This window comes from Aquarana catesbeiana, linkage group LG02 (assembly GCF_042186555.1).
Source record: "Aquarana catesbeiana isolate 2022-GZ linkage group LG02, ASM4218655v1, whole genome shotgun sequence".
In the NCBI taxonomy this organism is placed as follows: Eukaryota; Metazoa; Chordata; class Amphibia; order Anura; family Ranidae; genus Aquarana; species Aquarana catesbeiana.
The window spans coordinates 808,160,684-808,181,116 of NC_133325.1; the positions used below are offsets into that span (position 1 = coordinate 808,160,684).

Genomic DNA, 20,433 nt, shown 5'->3' on the forward strand with positions numbered 1-20,433 from the left:
ATTCTCTGGCTGCACACACCGGAAGTCCCTTACTTACTTTCACTTTCCATGTGATGTTATTCTCCGCTGGCCCCGCCCCTTCCTGTATTGTGTTGGGTGCGGTAATGATGGAGAACCGGAGAGAATACAGCGGACTGATCGTCCTGACCGTGCTGGGGGCCCTTCTACTGGGGACCAGGGGTGAGTATAGGGGCCCTTCTACTGGAGACCAGGGGTGAGTATAGGGACCCTTCTACTGGGGGCCAGGGGTGAGTACAGGGGCCCTTCTATTGGGGACCAGGGGTGAGTATAGGGGCCCTTCTACTGGAGACCAGGGGTGAGTATAGGGGACCCTTCTACTGGAGACCAGGGGTGAGTATAGGGACCCTTCTACTGGGGACCAGGGGTGAGTATAGGGGCCCTTCTACTGGAGACCAGGGGTGAGTATAGGGACCCTTCTACTGGGGACCAGGGGTGAGTATAGGGGCCCTTCTACTGGGGACCAGGGGTGAGTATAGGGGCCCTTCTACTGGAGACCAGGGGTGAGTATAGGGACCCTTCTACTGGAGACCAGGGGTGAGTATAGGGGCCTTCTACTGGGGACCAGGGGTGAGTATAGGGGCCCTTCTACCGGGGACCAGGGGGTGAGTATAGGGGCCCTTCTACCGGGGACCAGGGGTGAGTATAGGGCCCTTCTACTGGGGACCAGGGGTGAGTATAGGGACCCTTCTACTGGGGACCAGGGGTGAGTATAGGGGCCCTTCTACTGGAGACCAGGGGTGAGTATAGGGGCCCTTCTACTGGGGACCAGGGGTGAGTATAGGGACCTTCTACTGGAGACCAGGGGTGAGTATAGGGGCCCTTCTACTGGGGACCAGGGGTGAGTATAGGGGCCCTTCTACTGGGGACCAGGGGTGAGTATAGGGGCCCCTCTACTGGGGACCAGGGGTGAGTATAGGGGCCCTTCTACTGGAGACCAGGGGTGAGTATAGGGACCCTTCTACTGGAGACCAGGGGTGAGTATAGGGGCCCTTCTACTGGAGACCAGGGGTGAGTATAGGGGCCCCTCTACTGGGGACCAGGGGTGAGTATAGGGGCCCTTCTACTGGGGGACCAGGGGTGAGTATAGGGGCCCTTCTACCGGGGGACCAGGGGTGAGTATAGGGGCCCTTCTACTGGGGACCAGGGGTGAGTATAGGGGCCCTTCTACTGGGGACCAGGGGTGAGTATAGGGGCCCTTCTTCTGGGGACCAGGGGTGAGTATAGGGGCCCTTCTACTGGGGGACCAGGGGGTGAGTATAGGGGCCCTTCTTCTGGGGACCAGGGGTGAGTATAGGGGCCCTTCTACTGGGGACCAGGGGTGAGTATAGGGGCCCTTCTACTGGAGACCAGGGGTGAGTATAGGGGCCCTTCTACTGGAGACCAGGGGTGAGTATAGGGGCCCTTCTACTGAGGGCCAGGGGTAAGTATAGGGACCCTTCTACCAGGGACCAGGGGTAAGTATAGGGGCTCTTCTACTGGGGACCAGGGGTAAGTATAGGGGCCCTTCTACTGGAGACCAGGGGTGAGTATAGGGGCCCTTCTACTGAGGGCCAGGGGTGAGTATAGGGGCCCTTCTACTGAGGGCCAGGGGTGAGTATAGGGGCCCTTCTACTGAGGGCCAGGGGTGAGTATAGGGGCCCTTCTACTGAGGGCCAGGGGTAAGTATAGGGACCCTTCTACCGGGGACCAGGGGTAAGTATAGGGGCTCTTCTACTGGGGACCAGGGGTGAGTATAGGGACCCTTCTACTGGAGACCAGGGGTGAGTATAGGGGCCCTTCTACTGGAGACCAGGGGTGAGTATAGGGACCCTTCTACCGGGGACCAGGGGTAAGTATAGGGGCTCTTCTACTGGGGACCAGGGGTGAGTATAGGGACCCTTCTACTGGAGACCAGGGGTGAGTATAGGGGCCCTTCTACTGGAGACCAGGGGTAAGTATAGGGGCCCTTCTACTGGAGACCAGGGGTGAGTATAGGGGGCCCTTCTACTGGAGACCAGGGGTGAGTATAGGGGCCCTTCTACTGGAGACCAGGGGTGAGTATAGGGGCCCTTCTACTGAGGGCCAGGGGTGAGTATAGGGGCCCTTCTACTGGGGACCAGGGGTGAGTATAGGGGCCCTTCTACTGGGGACCAGGGGTGAGTATAGGGGCCCTTCTACTGGGGACCAGGGGTGAGTATAGGGGCCCTTCTACTGGGGACCAGGGGTAAGTATAGGGGCCCTTCTACTGGAGACCAGGGGGTGAGTATAGGGGCCCTTCTACTGGGGACCAGGGGTAAGTATAGGGGCCCTTCTACTGGGGACCAGGGGTGAGTATAGGGGCCCTTCTACTGGAGACCAGGGGGTGAGTATAGGGGCCCTTCTACTGGAGACCAGGGGTGAGTATAGGGGCCCTTCTACTGGGGACCAGGGGTGAGTATAGGGGCCCTTCTACTGGAGACCAGGGGTGAGTATAGGGGCCCTTCTACTGGAGACCAGGGGTGAGTATAGGGGCCCTTCTACTGGAAACCAGGGGTGAGTATAGGGGCCCTTCTACTGGAAACCAGGGGTGAGTATAGGGGCCCTTCTACTGAGGGCCAGGGGTGAGTATAGGGGCCCTTCTACTGAGGGCCAGGGGTAAGTATAGGGACCCTTCTACCGGGGACCAGGGGTAAGTATAGGGGCCCTTCTACTGGGGACCAGGGGTGAGTATAGGGGCCCTTCTACTGGGGACCAGGGGTGAGTATAGGGGCCCTTCTACTGGGGACCAGGGGTAAGTATAGGGGCCCTTCTACTGGGGGCCAGGGGTAAGTATAGGGGCCCTTCTACTGGGGACCAGGGGTGAGTATAGGGCCCTTCTACAGGGGACCAGGGGTGAGTATAGGGGCCCTTCTACCGGGGACCAGGGGTAAGTATAGGGACCCTTCTACTGGGGACCAGGGGTGAGTATAGGGGGCCCTTCTACAGGGGACCAGGGGTGAGTATAGGGACCCTTCTACTGGGGGCCAGGGGTGAGTATAGGGGCCCTTCTACTGGGGACCAGGGGTGAGTATAGGGGCCCTTCTACTGGGGACCAGGGGTGAGTATAGGGGCCCTTCTACCTGGGGCCAGGGGTAAGTATAGGGGCCCTTCTACCGGGGACCAGGGGTGAGTATAGGGGCCCTTCTACTTGGGACCAGGGGTGAGTATAGGGGCCCTTCTTCTGGGGGCCAGGGGTGAGTATAGGGGCCCTTCTTCTGGGGGCCAGGGGTGAGTATAGGGGCCCTTCTACTGGGGACCAGGGGTGAGTATAGGGGCCCTTCTACCGGGGACCAGGGGTGAGTATAGGGGCCCTTCTTCTGGGGGCCAGGGGTGAGTATAGGGGCCCTTCTACTGGGGACCAGGGGTGAGTATAGGGGCCCTTCTACTGGGGACCAGGGGTGAGTATAGGGGCCCTTCTACCGGGGACCAGGGTGAGTATAGGGGCCCTTCTTCTGGGGGCCAGGGGTGAGTATAGGGGCCCTTCTTCTGGGGGCCAGGGGTGAGTATAGGGGCCCTTCTACTGGGGGGCCAGGGGTGAGTATAGGGGTCCTTCTACTGGGGGCCAGGGGTGAGTATAGGGGCCCTTCTACTGGGGGCCAGGGGTGAGTATAGGGGCCCTTCTTCTGGGGGCCAGGGGTGAGTATAGGGGCCCTTCTACTGGGGGCCAGGGGTGAGTATAGGGGCCCTTCTACCGGGGACCAGGGGTGAGTATAGGGGCCCTTCTACCGGGGACCAGGGGTGAGTTTAGGGGCCCTTCTACGGGGACCAGGTGTGAGTATAGGGGCCCTTCTACTGGGGGCCAGGGGTGAGTATAGGGGCCCTTCTACTGGGGGCCAGGGGTGAGTATAGGGGCCCTTCTACTGGGGGCCAGGGGTGAGTATAGGGGCCCTTCTACTGGGGGCCAGGGGTGAGTATAGGGGCCCTTCTACTGGGGGCCAGGGGTGAGTATAGGGGCCCTTCTACTGGGGGCCAGGGGTGAGTATAGGGGCCCTTCTACTGGGGGCCAGGGGTGAGTATAGGGGCCCTTCTACTGGGGGCCAGGGGTGAGTATAGGGGCCCTTCTACTGGGGGCCAGGGGTGAGTATAGGGGCCCTTCTACTGGGGGCCAGGGGTGAGTATAGGGGCCCTTCTACTGGGGGCCTAGGGTGAGTATAGGGGCCCTTCTACTGGGGGCCAGGGGTGAGTATAGGGGCCCTTCTACTGGGGGCCAGGGGTGAGTATAGGGGCCCTTCTACTGGGGGCCAGGGGTGAGTATAGGGGCCCTTCTACTGGGGGCCTGGGGTGAGTATAGGGGCCCTTCTACTGGGGGCCAGGGGTGAGTATAGGGGCCCTTCTACTGGGGGCCAGGGGTGAGTATAGGGGTCCTACTACTGGGGACCTGGGGGGAGTATAGGGGTCCCATGTGTCTCATACACACTGAGCTCAGGACCCCGGTGCTGCAATGCTGGCAGGGTCCCCTGTATATGATCCTGATATATAAGTGCCCATTCCCCCCCCCCCCCCCCCCCCCCTCGTGTTGTGTTCACTATTTAACTCCTTCCACTCCTTTCTCTGCAGCTCAACAACAACAAATAGTATTGGTGGGACATATAACATCGTCGGTGGGAAATGATGTCACTTTGGTGCCGCAATATATCAGAGAAATCAAAGAGATAATCTGGCGGATAAATAAAACCATAATGGTGGAAATGGAGCTGAATCCCCTGGTAGAGATTACATTTGATCTGCCTAGAAACAGATTCACTATCAATGAAACCAATAGAGCTCTGACTATAAGAAATCTGACTATAAATGACTCCGGGTTCTACACGGCAGAGGTGTTGCTGAAGAATAATGCTGTTCATAAAACTGAGATAACGCTCACTGTAATAGATGGATATGGTAAGTGTGTTCAACAAAATCATCATAAAAGTACACATGGTGTGTTTAGTGTCTCCCGTCCTTCTGCCCCTCTTCTGCTGTCCCCTTTACTTGCTTGAAATTTCTGACTGTACAACAGGTGTAGAAGCTGATAATGTAAAACATGGACTGTATAGCACAGTGTTTATAAACATTGGTCAGACAGGAGATTGAGAAATACAAAATAACATTGTTTATAAACATTGAGGTTGTCCCGTGATTCCAGAATAGAAAACAAACGCCGCCACTAACAAATACCGGCTAGGCTAAAGCCTCGTACACACGATCGGATTTTCCGCAGACAAATCATTGAACTTTTGTCTGAAGAACGTTTGCCTGGATTTTGTCTCTCATACACACGGCACACAATTGTCGGCCAACAAACACGAACATAGTGACGTACTACGTGGTTTTTCAGCTCTTTAGTGCCACCCTTTGGGCACCTTCTGCTAATGTCGTGTTTGGTGAGCATTGATTCCCAGCATGTGGGTTTGGACTTTGTACTTTTGTCTGACGGACTTGTGTACACACGATTGTAAAATCTGCCAACAGACCGTTGTCCACGGTAAATTTTAAAGCCTGCCATCCGACATTTGTCTGCGGAAAATCTGACAACAATTGTCCGATGGAGCGTGCAAACGGTCGGGTTTTAGGCCAACAGTCTGTCACACAATTCCCGTTGGAAAATCCGATCGTGTGTACGAGGCTTTACTCAGAAATAACATAAAAATAATGTTTACCGGAGTTTAGCCACATTTAGTTTCTAAATTTGGATCCTGGATGCACAGGATTTTATTTTCTCTAAAAGCACCAAAACTGACGGACCTAAACCAGGTGTGTGTGTAACCGGGTCCCGTCCGGCCTCTAGTCACATGTAAGGATGAGCTCCGGCGTGTTCGCATAGCCCACATGTAGAGCCCGCCAGGAAGTCGGCACCACGCTAATCACAGGCAGTGAGACATTGTGCGGCTGCAGAGATCAGGAAATGTCTCACTGCCTGTGATCAGCGCAGTGCTAATGACGGGCTCTACACGTGGGCTGTGTGAACACGCCTGAGCTCATCCTTAGTCAGATGATGGGCAGACTGGAGACCTCTTGTTCTGGTGGACATTATACAACGTCCTCCCCAGAATGTGCCTCATGTGCGCCACCTGTCATCCACTGTGTGCACCGGATCAGTGTAGCGGCTCGCTGCCGGTACCAGTCACAGCAAATCACATGACCATAATGGATGCCTTCCACATCGTGTTGATCCCTGTGATTGGTCAGTGATCACATGATATAGACATGGCCAATTACGGCCCATCTGTTCCATGTGATTAGCTGTGGACAATCAGCAAATCACAATAGTAAACCCTGAATTCATCGAGTTCATTCACTAAAATGGTTGTTTATAACAAGTGATATTCACTCTTCTAAACCATCGTAATGTGTAAAAAAAAATCCTGATCTCCTCCCCTGAGTTGAGTAATGCAATATTAATATGGTAACACTGTGTTGCTCTGGTCACAGTATGCAAAAGAAATTGTTAAAAAAATAAATATAAAGAAAAAAATTGGTGAAAAAAAAAAATATATAATTTTTTATTTTATTTTTTTTTTTCTCTATCACTGGTGGCGGGCTTTGAACCCAAAATTCTGGTAGTGGGCATTTACCCTTTTCTGCCATCACTTCTGCCTATGTGGTGGGCGGATATACTGCAGCCAGCGTCTTTGCTCTGTTGGGGGCAGAGGTGGGATGGGCAGCTGCTCGTGTATGCAGATTCACCCGCCATGTTTACTGAGGGCAATCGCCCTTTCCTGCTTCTCCTTTACATCTCGCATAAACACCAGCGCTGGGTGGCTGATTTGTTGTGGCCTGGCACTCTTGTCCAGTTGAGCGGGGCCATGAGAGACCTAAGAGGTGGCTCAGTCATCTGCAGTACTACCTGGCAGAATGTGTGTTACCTGCAAGTCGCAGGATCTAATCCCAGATTGCTCCTTCTCTCTCTTAACATGGGTAGGTGCTGGGGGACTATTACATTGTCTGTTGTAACCTAGGGCAACCACCCCTCTCCTTCCCCCTTTTTTTATTATTATTATTTTTTTTTTTCTTACTGTGGGTTCTACCACTCGTGCTGTATTATTCCTGGGCTGTGTGCAGGTATGGGTTGGCCAGTGCCCCTATCCTGCTGGGTAGTACCATGGTGTGTGGGGCTGGACTGACGCCCTGTGCATGCCTTTTTGCCATGGGGCACTCCCCCCTTTTTGTTTTCTGCTGCCGCATGCGTTCTGTAGCTGAGCTGTTGTGGCCCAGTGTTCTTGCTTGTTGGGCAGACTCTTCTGCTGTCACGCCTGATATCTGCTGTTCTTGTCCCTCTCTTAGTGTACGGGGTCAGTTTGTTTAACCTGGAGGGTTCCCTGGTATTCACAAGCTGTTATGTGGCTTGGCACTGTACAAAGTGGTTTTTACTAGTCCCTAATCTTTTATTGGTGCGTTACCCATTCGAGGAGACCTTCTATAGTAGTGGTCCGCGCCCTCATACTGGCTCCTCTCAGATCTAGTTTGTATATGACAACCATGATGCCCATGGAGGAGTGCCCTTCCTTTACAGATCCTGCAGGCAGGAGCAGTCCCCTGTACCATGTTTACTATTGCCCGCTCGGCTTTGTGCCCAGTTTTGGCCCTTGTATTCCTTGCTGAATGGGCTAAGATCCCACTCCAGGGTCTAAGTAAGAAGCAGGTACCCTTGGTCTGGCAGACTAGCTGGTTCAGAGCCCTGTTTATGTGTGTGATGCGTCCTTGGGAAAATATATATATCATAACAAAGTTCCAACTGCTTTAGTGACTGTAGTGCCCACAGAGGAGAATATCCGTGACTTCTGTGCTCCCCCTTTTGGCTCCCCACTCACCGGCTCCCAATACCCCTGCAGGGGTGACAGACACTAAAGATTCCAATGCCGTCCTCTTGGATGGTGTCCCGTGGTTGCTGAAAATATGGTATCCTCTGTCCCAGGATTCCCAGGTCAATCCTCCATATCACCTTACACCACGTCCAAGAAGGGGAATCGCCAGAGAAATCCAGATATGATGGACTCCCTTGTCAGCGACAGGGAGTCACTCGAGCGGGTTGCCTCTCAGGGCCAGTGAACGGGCATCACAGCTCTGCGAACCTTCTGGGTCAAACTCTGCGCGGATTTCCCGGGGTCGCCAGGTGGGTGCCCCAGTAGACGATCCATTGATCGAAAAGCTTCGGGCGCTTCCAGCATCCTCCTTGTTGCCCATTTTCGATTTTATACTCTGTGATCACATTTTATTGTTACCTGGCGTTTTTAGCAATAAAAATCCTATTTTTGCTCATCTACACTATGTGGAGCTTGTTTATTTTTCTCCACATACTTACTGAGAGATTCAACCAGCCTTCACTCCAGCCTTTGTACGTGACGCATTGTTCCCTCTGATCCGCACCTTGGCCATCCTTTGGGAGGACCCACCTGGCGACCCCGGGAGATCCGCGCAGAGTTTGACCCAGAAGGTTCGCAGAGCTGTGATGCCCGTTCACTGGCCCTGAGAGGCAACCCGCTCGAGTGACTCCCTGTCGCTGACAAGGGAGTCCATCATATCTGGATTTCTCTGGCGATTCCCCTTCTTGGACGTGGTGTAAGGTGATATGGAGGATTGACCTGGGAATCCTGGGACAGAGGATACCATATTTTCAGCAACCACGGGATACCAACCAAGAGGACGGCATTGGAATCTTTAGTGTCTGTCACCCCTGCAGGGGTATTGGGAGCCGGTGAGTGGGGAGCCAAAAGGGGAGCACAGAAGTCACAGATATTCTCCTCTGTGGGCACTACAGTCACTAAAGCAGTTGGAACTTTGTTATGATATATATATTTTGGATAAATATTACTGTCCCATTTTAAGTAATCCAAGACATATTTTCTTAGTCACCCAATGGACACAGGGTCACTTAGACATAGGAGGTGCATGGAGAGCTGAAACAAAAGGTTTCCCAACCCTTCCAAGGGATTCTGGATTCCACGGGCCCTCCTGTCACACTCCTCTAATAGTTCTGCACATGGGATCACCTCAAAGGCAGACACCATGAGACAGAGGATAGCAGGGAAGCCCACCTGTGCAACAGCAGTAGCTAAAATTGCTGACCAAAGCTTCTAGAGCTTGTCCACAGTGGGAGGAACACTTTGGACTGTGCATGGTTAAGGATCAGACCCAGAAACTCCTCCACCTGTCGGAGGCAAAGTGGACTTCTTCAGCTTCAGGACCCATCCAAAGTCCTGCAAAGAGTATGCACCAAGAATAGTCCTGGACAATTGGATTTGGCTAGACCAGGGGGCCAGGGCATCTTTGGTCTGGTGGCTTCGGTCTCCTTGCTGTTGGCCCGGGAAGTCCTTCTTTAATTGCATGGATGCTGGTTAGTAGGGATGAGCTTCGAGTTCGAGTCAAACTCTCGTTCGACTCGAACATTGGCTGTTCGCAAGTTCGCCGAACAGCGAACAATTTGGGGTGTTTGCGGCAAATTCGAATGCCACAGAACACCCTTTAAAAGTCTATGGGAGAAATCAAAAGTGCTAATTTTAAAGGCTTATATATGCAAGTTATTGTCATAAAAAGTGTTTGGGGACCTGGGTCCTGCCCCAGGGGACATGGATCAATGCAAAAAAAAGTTTTAAAAACGTCCGTTTTTTCAGGAGCAGTGATTTTTATAATGCTTAAAGTCAAACAATAAAAGCGTAATATCCCTTTAAATTTCGTACCTGGGGGGTGTCTATAGTATGCCTGTAAAGGGGCGCATGTTTCCCGTGTTTAGAACAGTCTGACAGCAGGAAAAAAAAAAACATTTAAAACATTTAAAACTACCCGCGGCTATTGCATTGCCGACAATACACATAGAAGTTCATTGATATAAAACGGCATGGGGATTCCCCACAGGGAAACCCCGAACCAAAATTAAAAAAAAAAAAAAATGACGTGGGAGTCCCCCTAAATTCCATACCAGGCCCTTCAGGTCTGGTATGGATTTTAAGGGGAACCCCGCGCCAAAAAAAAAAAACGGCGTGGGGTCCCCCCAAAAATCCATACCAGACCCTTATCCGAGCACGCAACCTGGCAGGCCGCAGGAAAAGAGGGGGGGAACGAGAGTGTGGCCCCCCCTCCTGAACCGTACCAGGCCACATGCCCTCAACATTAGGAGGGTGCTTTGGGGTAGTCCCCCAAAACACCTTGTCCCCATGTTGATGAGGACAAGGGCCTCATCCCCACAACCCTGGCCGGTGGTTGTGGGGGTCTGCGGGCGGGGGGCTTATCGGAATCTGGAAGCCCCCTTTAACAAGGGGACCCCCAGATCCCGCCCCCCCCCCCCCGTGTGAAATGGTAAGGGGGTACTTACCCCTACCATTTCACTAAAAAACTGTCAAAAATGTTAAAAATGACAAGAGACAGTTTTTGACAATTCCTTTATTTAAATGCTTCTTCTTTCTTCTATCTTCCTTCATCTTCTTCTTCTGGTTCTTCTGGCTCTTCTGGTTCTTCCTCCGGCGTTCTCGTCCAGCATCTCCTCCGCGGCGTCTTCTATCTTCTTCTCCTCGGGCCGCTCCCCACCCATGGCATGGGGGGAGGCTCCCGGTGACCCCGCCCCCCTCTGATGCACGGGACATGACGGGACTTCCCTGTGGCATTCCCCGTGACGTCACAGGGAAGTCCCGTCAAGTCACCGTGCGTTAGAGGGGGGCGGGGTCACCGGGTGGCCCCGCCCCCGTTATTTAAGAACCGTCAGACGAGGAGATGCCGTCACACAGCGGGAGCCTCCCTCCTTGCCAACATGGGTGCGGAGCGGCCCGGAGAAGAAAATGAAGAAGAGAAGAAGGAAGAAGAGAAGAGGATAAAGAAGAAGATGAAGAGAAGAGCGGGAGACTCCCCCCATGCCATGGGTGCGGAGCGGCCCGAGGAGAAGATAGAAGACGCCGTGGAGGAGATGCTGGATGAGAACACTGGAGGAAGAACCAGAAGAAGATGAAGGAAGATAGAAGAAAGAAGAAGCATTTAAATAAAGGAATTGTCAAAAACTCTTGTAATTTTTAAAATTTTTGACAGTTTTTTTAGTGAAATGGTAGGGGTAAGTACCCCCTTACCATTTCACACAGGGGGGGGTGGGATCTGGGGGTCCCCTTGTTAAAGGGGCTTCCAGATTCCGATAAGCCCCCCCGCCCGCAGACCCCCACAACCACCGGCCAGGGTTGTGGGGATGAGGCCCTTGTCCTCATCAACATGGGGACAAGGTGTTTTGGGGGGCTACCCCAATGCACCCTCCCAATGTTAAGGGCATGTGGCCTGGTACGGTTCAGGAGGGGGGGCCGCACTCTCGTCCCCCCCCCTCTTTTCCTGCGGCCTGCCAGGTTGCGTGCTCGGATAAGGGTCTGGTATGGATTTTTGGGGGGACCCCACGCCGTTTTTTTTTTTTTTTTTGGCGCGGGGTTCCCCTTAAAATCCATACCAGACCTGAAGGGCCTGGTATGGAATTTAGGGGGACTCCCACATCTTTTTTTTTTTTTTTTTTTAATTTTGGTTCGGGGTTTCCCTGTGTTGAATTCCCATGCCGTTTTTATCAATGAACTTCTATGTGTATTGTCGGCAATGCAATAGCCGTGCGTAGTTTTAAATGTTTTTTTTCCTTCGAAATGTCATTTTGCTGTCAGACTGTTCTAAACACAGGAAACATGCGCCCCTTTACAGGCATACTATAGACACCCCCAGGTACGAAATTTAAAGAGATATTACACTTTTATTGTTTGACTTTAAGCATTATTAAAATCACTGCTCCTGAAAAAACGGCCGTTTTTTAAAACTTTTTTTTGCATTGATCCATGTCCCCTGGGGCAGGACCCGGGTCCCCAAACACTTTTTATGACAATAACTTGCATATAAGCCTTTAAAATGAGCACTTTTGATTATTCATGTTTGTGTCCCATAGACTTTAACGGTGTTCGCGTGTTCGAGCTAACTTTTTTCCTGTTCGCATGTTCTGGTGCGAACCGAACAGGGGGGTGTTCGGCTCATCCCTACTGGTTAGCCACCTTTTTCCTGTACGTCGTCTTACCTGGTTCTGTTCAGGGGTAAGGTCGTGCTCTGTCCTTGCCCCTTTTTCCTGCTAAAGGTTGTGACTGTTTTCACCTGTACGAGGACATTGTCCTATCTTTTTTGTGCCCCCGCCCTTTGCATCCTGAGGAGGTTGTGCTGTATTCCTTGGTTGTGGTCTGGGCAGTTTTGTGTGTCTCGCTACAGCTTCCTTCTTGAGGTTGGATTTTCTGCTTGTGATTGCAGACACCCCACTAATAGACCTGGCAGCCTCCTCCTGCCATCAGTTTTCATGGCATCAGGCAGACGGTTGTTCTGGCTTGTGTAATCAGGGGTCGGGCTCTTCCCAACTCTGATGCGGCACACTCTACCAGTAGTGCCTACTTGACATTCCGACATCTGGTGCCTATGTCTCAAGTTTGTAAGGTGGCTCCCTGGTTGTCTGTAAATACCTGTACCAAGGTTTTACAAAGGTTGATGCATCCTCGGATGCTTGTTTTTGCTGCAATGTTTGGAAAGCCACTGTTTGAGGTTTCCTTGTTTCCCTTTTTGGGGTGTGTTTTTTCAGTGGTTACATGGTCTGTCTTTTTTTAATTTGTGTGTGTGTGTGTGTTTGTTTGTTTGTTTTTTTTTTTTTCCTCATTGAGACACTGCATTGGGACATCTCTACGGTCAAGATTAAAAAATAAATAAAAAAAATCTGTGTCAATGATCTCAAGAGAAAACGGGATATTAGTTTACTCGCCCTAAAATGCCTTTCTCTGAGTTCATTGATGGACACAGCACCCTCCTCCTCTTGTGGTTCTCTTTTTCTTGTACTGCTTTGTTACAAACTGAACTGCCTGTAGCAGAGGGGGTTTATACTAGCGTCCATAGGTGGTGCTGAGCTTTTTCTACCTAGTGTCCTACTCCTGTAGGTGGTGCTATAAACCCAATGGTCAGGATTTAGAAGAGCTGTGTCCGTCCAATGAACTCTGAAAATTCAGGTCAGACTTACCGGTAACTTGTTTTCCAGAAGTCTTTCAGGACAGCACCTGAGAGATGGTGACTCCTTCCACCGAACCACAGGAACACCTTTTTCCTCCAGATCTTTAAAGGGAGGCACCTCCCTACCACACCTCAGTTGTAGAAGAGAACCTCCGACCCCAGCTGGAACACATAAACACATACGTTAGTCACATTGTAGTACATCAAACTAATAGGGTGGGTCGTTGCTGTCCTGAAAGACTTCTGGAAAACAAGTTACCGGTAAGTCTAACTTGAATTTTCCCAAGGCATCTTTCAGGACAGCACCTGAGAGGATAACGGAGACTTACCCCCTTAGGGTGGGACAGCAGCCTGCAGGACCTTCCTGACAAATACCTAATCGCTGGTAGATGTGAGGTCCAGCCTGTAATGTCGCAGGAACGTGCGTAAGCTTGCCCACGTTACCGCCTTGCAAATCTTTTTGAGTGTGCACAAATTCCTGCTGGCGGGGATCAACCTGCATGTGAGTATGCCTCAAAAATAGATCATTTCAGCCATCTGGCTAAAGAAACTTTAGAAGCCTGTAGAGCTGCACGATTCTGGGGAAAAATGAGAATCGCGATTCTTTTGCTTAGAATACAGATCACGATTCTCTCATGATTCTTTAAAATGGTTAAATTTAAAAGAGAAAAATCAGCTGTAGACGGCGCATGCGCAATCAACACGCCACTCGCTCCCGAAGCTCAGGGCTGGTTTTTCATTTAATACAGCAAGGGGCGTATGCTTTTCTCAAAGGGGCGGATGTATAGTTAACCATACATCCGCCCCTTTGAGAAAAGCATCCGCCCTTTGCTGTCTTTATAACCATAAATACATCTGCCCCTTTGAGAAAAGTATCCGCCCCTGCTGTGTTAAATAACCAGCCCCGAGCATTGGGAGCGAGCAGCGTGTTGATTGCGCTTGTGCAGTCCAGGCCGGCTCTATGCTGACTGACGTCAGTTCCGGTTGCTGACGATAGATAGTTCCGATATCGGCGCCATTTGTGTTCCATGCTGGTTCCGTGTTTCCGACTGGGAGATCTGGAAAATTGAGCTAATCCTGCTTGCAGATCGCGCGCGGGGGGGGGGGGGGTGTGAATCGAAATAGCGATCTTATATACGATTAATCGTGCAGCTCTAGAAACCTGGCAACCTTTTTTGTTGTCCGAAAAAAGAACAAATAATGAATCTACACCTAATTTCCTTTGTTATTTCTAGGTAACCTAACAAAGTCCTTTTGACATCCAACATATGAAAAATAGTTTCTTTCTCCCCTGATGGGTTTGCACAAAGGGTTGGTAGCACAATGTCTTGTGAACGATTATTTATTGAAGCTACCTTAGGTAAGAACTTTGGGTCTGTCCTCTGTAAAACTCTGCCTGTAAAGACTGACAAGTAAGGTTCCTTAATTGACAGAGCGTTAAGCGTGCCAAAGTAATGGCGATAAGAAACACAGTTTTAAGAGAGATATCTGAGAGATGCTTCTTCCAAAGGCTGAGGTGTGGTAGGGAGGTGCCTCCCTTTTAACCGGTTCAATACCGGGCCTTTTCACCCCCTTCCTTCCCAAACCAATTTTTAGTTTTCAGCACTGTCGCACTTTAAGCGACAATTGCGCGGTCGTGCGACGTTGTACCCAAACAAAATTGTCATTTTTTTCCCCACAAATAGAGCTTTCTTTTGGTGGTATTTGATCGCCTCTGCGGTTTTTATTTTTTGCGCTATAAAAAAAGAAGAGCGACAATTTTGAAAAAAACACAATATTTTTTACTTTTTGCTATAATAAATATCCCAATTTTAAAAAAAAAATAATAATTTTTTCCTCAGTTTAGGCCGATATTCTTCTACATATTTTTGGTAAAAATAATCGCAATAAGCGTATATTGATTGGTTTGCGCAAAAGTTATAGCATCTACAAAATACGGGATAGATTTATGGCATTTTTAAAAAAAAAATTATTTATTTTTTTTACTAATAGCGGCGATCGCAATTTTTTTTCGTGACTGCGACATTATGGCGGACACATCGGACACTTTTGACACATTTTTGGGACCATTCACATTTATACAGCGATCAATGCTATAAAATTGCATTGATTACTGTGTAAATGTGACAGGCAGTGAAGGGGTTAACCACTCGGGGGCGGGGAGGGGTTAAATATGTTTCCTAGGGAATGCTTCTAACTGTAGGGGGAGGGGACGCACAAGGGGAGGAGACCAATCAGTGTTCCTGTGTACTGGGAACACATGATCGGTCTCCTCTGAGCTGACAGGCTGTGGATCTGTATGTTTACACACACAGATCCACGGTCCGGCCTGGTTAACGGGCAATCGCGGGTGCCCGGCCGACATCGCGGCCGCCGGGCACACGCACCGGGACCCGAGCAACGCGGCGGGCGTGCGCCCTAGGTGGCCGGAACCCGAGGCCGTCATATGATGTCCACCCAGGATGGGAGATCCCATCTGTGCACGTCATATTACTATAGGCGGCGGGTAGGGAAGTGGTTAAAGATCTGGAGAAGGTGTTTCCTGATGGAGGAGTCACGATCTCTCAGGTTCTGTCCTAAAAGACGCTTTTGGGAAAAAGGGATTTTACGGTAACAAAAAAAAATCCTACTTTCGCTGGCAGTCTCCTGGTAAATTTATGTACACGGCTGTGAAAAAATATTTGCCCCCTCCTGATTTATTTATTTATTTTTGCATATTTGTCACTTTAAATTATTCAGATCAAACAAATTTTAATGTTCCACAAAGATAACCACAGTAAATAAAAAATGCAGTTTTTAAATGATTACTTCATTTATTAGGGAAAAAAGCGGGGGCGCATGCGCGGCGGACGTATTTGTGAACAGCTGTGCCGGACCCGGACAACCAAGTGAGATTCCTAGGGCTATCTGCTGATAAATTCCCCTGATCAACGCAAGCACCCCTGTGGGACACCCCCCTGCATGCCCTCAGGCAAAAAGGTGCATAGTAGCCGCACCAGACACTCGCTAACAAACTTCTTACTCCGCGCCAAGGAGACAGCAATGATGAACCAAAATAGCGCCAAGTCACCAGCGGCCTCCAGCAGTAGTACACCGCAGCGAAGAGGGACAGTGAGTATTCTATTCCTCCTCATTCCAAAGCAGACCTAGATGCAAGTTTGCCAGCAATTTATGATAAACGGGTAGATAAAATACAAATTGAGCTACACAAATCCACTAACTCCCTTTCTCAGGAAATTGCAGCCCTGGGCGGCCGCACCGACATATTAGAAACAAAACACAATGAACTGTCCTTGGCACATAATGACCTCAGGAAGGATTATGAAATGATGGCAGACAACTTCTCTTATCTACGGGCTCAGGTTGAAGACTTAGATAACAGAAATCGCCATAATAATATACAGCTACGTGGTATTCCTGAATCCGTGACTGATCTTGTGCTGGCTATCTCCAAACTATGCCACAACCTCCTGCCTGACATTATCAAAGCGAAATGCACGTCATTGCTGAAAATACCGGGGTTATGGCAGCTATCTGTTGCCATTGCAACGGTACTTGGCATCAAAATACCGACGTAGGGCTACGGCGATTTGCGTGAAGTGGTTAAACAGCACAGTACTTGTGCTGTCCAACCTGCCCCTTTCTAAGCTGTAAAAAAACCTCCCTGATCTTTCCACTTCCCCCCCTCGGATCCCACCCAGGATGGCCATCCACACTGGACCACCAGGTATGCCCCCTAGACCCCCAGGGAAATACTAATCTATGCCCAGGCAGCTGCCAATCAGTGCCCAGTCACAATGCCTACCATTGCCAGTGCCACCAGGGATGCCTATCAGTGCCTCATATCAGTAGTGCCCAGCAGTGCCACCCATAAGAACCCATCTTTGCAGCCTTTCAGTGCCCATCAGTGCCACCCATGAGTGCCCATCAGTGCCGCCTATCAATGCTCATCGTCGGTGCCCGCTCGTTGCTGCCACCTCATCAGTGCCGCCTTATCAGTGCCCATCAGCGAAAGAGAAAACTTACAAAAAATTTTAACAGAAACAAAACTTTTTTTATTTTTCAAAATTTTCGGTATTTTTTTATTTGTTTAGGAAACAATAAAAACCGCAGAGGTGATCAAATACCAGCAAAAGAAAGCTCTGTTTATCGGAACAAAGTTATAAAAATTTAGTTTGGGTAAAGAGTTGTATGACTGCACAATTGTCATTCAAACTGCGACAGCTCTGAAAGCTGAAAATTGGTCTGGGCAGGAAGGTGTATAAGTGCCTGGTTTTGAAGTAGTTAACCACTTTAGCCCCGGACCATTATGCTGCCTAAGGACCAGAGCACTTTTTACAATTCGGCACTGCATCGCTTTAACTGCTAATTGCGCAGTCATGCAATGCTGTACCCAAACGAAATTTGCGTCCTTTTCTTCCCACAAATAGAGCTTTCTTTTGATGGTATTTGATCACCTCTGCCGTTTTTATTTTTTGCGCTATAAATGGAAAAAGACCGAAAATTTTGAAAAAAAATGATATTTTCTACTTTTTGTTATAAAAAAAATCCAATAAACTAAATTTTAGTCATACATTTAGGCCAAAATGTATTCGGCCACATGTCTTTGGTAAAAAAAATGTCAATAAATGTATATTTATTGGTTTGCGCAAAAGTTATAGCGCCTACAAACTAGGGTACATTTTCTGGAATTTACACAGCTTTTAGTTTATGACTGCCTATGTCATTTCTTGAGGTGCTAAAATGGCAGGGCAGTACAAAACCCCCCCAAATGACCCCATTTTGGAAAGTAGACACCCCAAGGAAATTGCTGAGAGGCATGTTGAGCCCATTGAATATTTTTTTTTTTTAACCAAGTGATTGAATAATGACAAAAAAAAAAAAAATATTTACAAAAAGTTGTCGCTAAATGATATATTGCTCACACAGGCCATGGGCATATGTGGAATTGCACCCCAAAATACATTCAGCTGCTTCTCCTGAGTACGGGGATACCACATGTGTGAGACTTTTTGGGAGCCTAGCCGCGTACGGGACCCCGAAAACCAAGCACTGCCTTCAGGATTTCTAAGGGGCGTAAATTTTTGATTTCACTCTTCACTGCCTATCACAGTTTCGGAGGCCATGGAATGCCCAGGTGGCCAACATTTTTTTTTTTCTTTCTTCAATTTTCAAAACTTTGTGACAAAAAGTGAGGTCTGCAAAATACTCACTATACCTCTCAGCAAATAGCTTGGGGTGTCTACTTTCCAAAATGGGGTCATTTGGGGGGGTTTGTGCCACCTGGATATTGCACTTGGGTGGGCTGGGCCGGGCAGAGGGGCAAAACGTAGGTGCTAGCAGGTATCTGGGCTGATCCCGCTAACACTGCGTTTTTGGGAACCCTAAACTGTTGGGGACGCTAGTATAGATCTGATCAGATCAGATATTGATCTGTTCAGATACTTTAACACTCAGGCCCCTTTCACACTGGGGCGGTGGGGGCGTCGGCGGTACAACAGCGCTATTTTTAGCGCTGCTGTACCGTCGTTCTTGCAGCGGTATTCGGCCGCTAGCGGTGCGGTTTTAACCCCTGCTGGCGGCCGAAAAAGGGTTAAAATCCCTCGTACAGCGCGGCTATAGCCGCAGTATTGCCGCGGTATAGCCGCGCTGTCCCATTGAATACACCGCTCCTTCACCGCTCCAAAAAAGCGCTTTGCAGGACTTTTTTTACCGTCCTGCCTGCGCACCGCTTCAGTGTGAAAGCCCTCGGGCTTTCACACTGAACAAACAGCGGAGGCTGTTTAGGGGCGGTTTGCAGGCGATATTTTTAGCGCAATACCGCCTGCAAACCGCCCCAGTGTGAAAGGGTCTTAGGGAGGTTTATGCTGCGTGCGTGGGTGTTAGCGGTACTGGCACTAATCTGACGCTGCCTGGGGCGACGCATATCACCGCCGGGCGATCAGGGGGCTAAACCTTTATTCGGTAATAAACGGCGGGTGCCCTGACACTATAAAAAATGAACGAACTAACCAGCGTCACCCGTAACACTTATACGGTGATCAGTGGTGAAAGGGTTAATTAGGGGGCAATCAAGGGGTTAAAACCTTTATTAGGTAGTATATGGGGGTCCCTGTCACTATAAAACGCTGACGACGAACCTAAATATTTACCTCCCTAACTAGCGTCACCAGTGACACTAATACAGCGATCAGAAAAATGATCGCTTAGCGACACTGGTGACGGGGGGAGATCAAGGGGTTAAAACTTTATTAGGGGGGGTTAGGGGGGTATCCTAGACCTAAAGAGGGCTAACAGTAACTGTCCTACCACTTCTAACTGTCGCAAACTGACACCATGCAGTAATCAGAAAAAAAAAAAACCTGCTTGGTGTCAGTGTGACGGGGGGGGGAGGGGTGTTTAGTGTGCCTGGCATGTTCTACTGTGTGTGTGTTTTCACTCACATTGATGTCTTCTCTCCTCTGCGCCGGAACGGAAAATACCGAGCCGAGGAGAGATGACATCATTTCCTTTGCTGCTGTTTAGCATACAGCAGCAAAGGAATGTTCTCATTGGCCGGCGGCGATCGCGAGGGGGGGGCCACGAACGGATGGCCTTCCCCTCACCTCCGATCGCCGGGGGACAAAAGAGGACCGCCTCGGGCACCGGGGGGGGGGGGTCCGATCGGAACCCCCACCCACGGGAGGCAGATCACGTAGATGTACGTGATTTTGCCTGCCCTTGCCGACGTATATCGGCGTGAGGCGGTCCTTAAGTGCTTAAGGACCGGAAGGATTTGCCCCCTTAATGACCAGGCCATTTTTTTGTGATACGACACTGTCGCTTTAACTGACAATTGCGCGGTCGTGCGACGTGGCTCCCAAACAAAATTGACATCCTTTTTTCCCTACAAATAGAGCTTTGTTTTGGTGGTATTTGATCACCTCTGCAGTTTTTGTTTTTTTTATTTTTTGAGCTGTCAACAAAAAAAGACCGCCAATTTAAAAAAAAAAAACTATTTTTTTACTTTTTTTCTATAATAAATATCCCCAAAAATTAAAAAAAAAAACAAATTTCTTGATCAGTTTAGGCCGATACGTATTCTTCCACATATTTTTGGTAAAAAAAACCCCAATAAGTGCATATTGATTGGTTTGCACAAAAGTTATAGTTGTCTACAAAATATGGGGATAGATTTATGGCTTTTTTTTTTATACTAGTAATGGCGATCAGCAATTTTTAGCGGGACTGCGACATTGCTGCAGACAGATCGGACACTTTTGACACTTTTTTTTGGAAACAGTGACATTTTATACAGCGATCAGAGCTAAAAAAATTCCCACTTATTACTGTATAAATTTCACTGGTAGGGAAGGGGTTAAAGGGGTTGTAAAGGTTCATGTTTTTCACCTTAATACATCCTATGCATTCAGGTGAAAAAACATCTGATAAATACCGGCCCCTCAGCCCCCCGGT

The 20,433-nt window shown here is 49.7% G+C and overlaps 1 protein-coding gene across 1 annotated transcript in view; it reads left to right on the forward strand.

The window, feature by feature from the left end:
* Positions 1–50: 50 nt before the first annotated feature.
* Positions 51–20,433, forward strand: part of LOC141129499 (uncharacterized) — a 92,322-nt gene continuing 71,939 nt past the window's right edge. The window contains exons 1-2 of the mRNA XM_073617572.1: positions 51–180; positions 4,576–4,899. Coding sequence (XP_073473673.1) covers positions 54–180; positions 4,576–4,899 — 451 coding nt within the window. The 5' untranslated portion in view covers positions 51–53. The remainder of the gene's footprint in view (positions 181–4,575; positions 4,900–20,433) is intronic.